We start from the raw sequence: 2,500 nt of genomic DNA, 5'->3' as shown, positions 1-2,500 counted from the left end.
CTCTTCTGTGCCATCCTGGGTCAGTGTGTGTCCGCTGGGCTCTCGGCAGTTCTTCTTCTTCTTCTTCTGCGTTCACTCGTATTGCACACGAGTGGGCTTTTACGTGTAGGACCTGTTTTTACCCCGCCATGTAGGCCGCCATACTCCGTTTTCCGGGGGTGTGCATGCTGGGTTTGTTCTTGCTTCCACAACCCACCGAACGCTGACATGGATTACAGGATCTTTAACGTGCCGTATTTGATCTTGTGCTTGCATATACACACGATGGGGGTTCAGGCACTAGCAGGTCTGCACATATGTTGACGTGGGAGATGGTAAAAATCTCCACCCTTTACCCACCAGGCACCGTCACCGTGATTCGAACCCGGGACCCTCAGATTGACAGTCCAACGCTTTAACCACTCGGCTATTGCGCCCGTCGGCTCTTGGCAATGATACTGATCATGATGACAGTGACAGTACTACTACCACTACTACTGTTATTATTATTATGAGCATTTACGCCTTATCTTGAAAATAAGCCGAAGGCATTTACAAATAGAACACATGTGTCAACTGACAAAGTATTTGCAGAGAAAATGTCAATGTTAAAGTTTACCACGGACACACACACACACACACACACAGAGACAACCGAACACCAGGTTAAAACATAGACTCACTTTGTTTACACAAGTGAGTCAAAAATGGTGAAGATGATGATAGTAATAATAATAATAATAATCATGATAATGATGATGATAATGATGATAGCAATAGCAAGAACGAGAATGATATCAAGAATGAAAATTAGAATCTTCTTCTTCTTCTTCTTCTTCTTCTTCGTCTTCAGTAACAAGAATGAGAATAGTAACAAGAATGAAAATGAGAATCTTCTTCTTCTTCTTCTTTCTTCTTCTTCTACTTCTTCTTCTTCTATTATTATTATTATTATTATTATAATCAGTATCAGTGTGTTTGCCTTGACAGAAGCACAAGTGTTGTTATTGTTGTTGTTGTTGTTGTGGCGTTGACAGGCGTGGGGTCACAGTTCCTGGCGCTGGCCACAGGGATTCTCGTCATGGGCTTGCTGGGGGTGTTTAACGTGCACAGGCACGGCGCCATCAACTCCTCCGCCATAGTCCTCTATGCCTTCACCTCGTGTAAGTTTTTCCCTCTTAACAAGATTGAACAACGAGTTTCAGTTCCAGTTTCAGTTTCAGTTTCTCAAGGAGGAGTCACTGCGTTCGTGGACAAATCCATATACGCTACACCACATCTGCGAGGCAGATGCCTGACCAGCAGCATAACCCATCACACTTGTCAGGCCTTGAGTGCATGCTTATATATTTGTGTGCCTATCAGAGTGGATTTCTTTTTTTACATAATTTTGCCAGAGGACGACACTGTCATTGCCATGGGTTGACATAATTTGGCAGCACTTGTTTTAGTGCGCCAAGTGCGTGCTGCACACAGGACCTCGGTTTATCGTCTCATCCGAAAGACTAGACGCTCAGTTTGATTTTCCAGTCAAACTTGGGAGAAAGCGCGAGAGCGGGATTCGAACCCACACCTTCACGGGCTCTCTGTATTGGCAGGTGAGCGTCTGTACCATTCTGCCACCTTCCACCTTAAAGCAAGAAGAAGAAGAATGATGATGATGATGATGATGATGATGATGATGCCTTCTTCTGTCAGTGCTGCTGTGTGCACTTGTTAAATGATTGGTGATAGGAAACTCTAGGGAGAGCTAGGAAACTCTAGGGAGAGCTGAACAGTACAAGGTCTTCAGAAAAGAAGCCCCCCCCCTCAGTCAAGTGTTTCGGCCCTGAACTCCTTACGCTCTAAAGGGGGCCGGGCCAATGATTGGTATTTAAGTACAAGTCTGGAGCTGCCTTTTAGAGGAGGTGTCTGGGTTTGTTCCAGTGTACCTTTTTTTATTTACCTGTGTGCTGGCTGGATTGGTTGCATCAGCAGCATTGGCTTGAAATTGTGTCCCTTGTAGTTGTACAAGGAGAGAGTTACCACCCTTTATTGATTATTGATGATGATGGTAATAATCATCCTCCTCATCACTGTCATCATCATCATTATAATACGTAGATGAGCAGATGAAAACGGATTCTGTCTTTGTCTTCGTCTTTTGAGTGCTCAGTGTAAAGGAAAATGTTCTGATGAAATGCGTGATGTATCTGTGTGAGTGAATGAGTGTGTGTGTGTGTTAGTATTAATATGTGCATGGGTTGGTGTTTGTGTGAATGTGTGTTTGTGTTTGTGTGTGTATACATTAGTGTGTGTTTGCATTTGTGAGTGAGTGTTTGTGTGTGTGTATGTTTGTATGTGTATATATGCAGGACACGTGTACAAGCAGATGGGTGATATTGATGATGATGACAATGACGATGACGTTACAGGGATCAGTGGCTGCGTGGCAGGACACATGTACAAACAGATGGCTGATAATGATAACGATGATAATGATGATAACGATGATGATAATGATGATGACGATGACGTTACA

The 2,500-nt window shown here is 43.6% G+C and overlaps 1 protein-coding gene across 1 annotated transcript in view; it reads left to right on the top strand.

The window, feature by feature from the left end:
- The window catches only part of LOC143276804 (transmembrane 9 superfamily member 1-like), a 45,986-nt gene that overhangs the window by 31,484 nt on the left and 12,002 nt on the right, over positions 1–2,500 (top strand). The window contains exons 9-10 of the mRNA XM_076581452.1: positions 1–19; positions 1,017–1,142. The exon at positions 1–19 is cut by the window's left edge and continues 141 nt beyond it. Of these exons, the coding sequence (XP_076437567.1) occupies positions 1–19; positions 1,017–1,142 (145 nt within the window). The remainder of the gene's footprint in view (positions 20–1,016; positions 1,143–2,500) is intronic.

This window comes from Babylonia areolata, chromosome 33 (genome assembly GCF_041734735.1).
Source record: "Babylonia areolata isolate BAREFJ2019XMU chromosome 33, ASM4173473v1, whole genome shotgun sequence".
NCBI classification, from domain to species: domain Eukaryota; kingdom Metazoa; phylum Mollusca; class Gastropoda; order Neogastropoda; family Buccinidae; genus Babylonia; species Babylonia areolata.
Note: the sequence above shows the minus strand (reverse complement) of the source record. Positions and strands in the feature narration are given on the sequence as shown.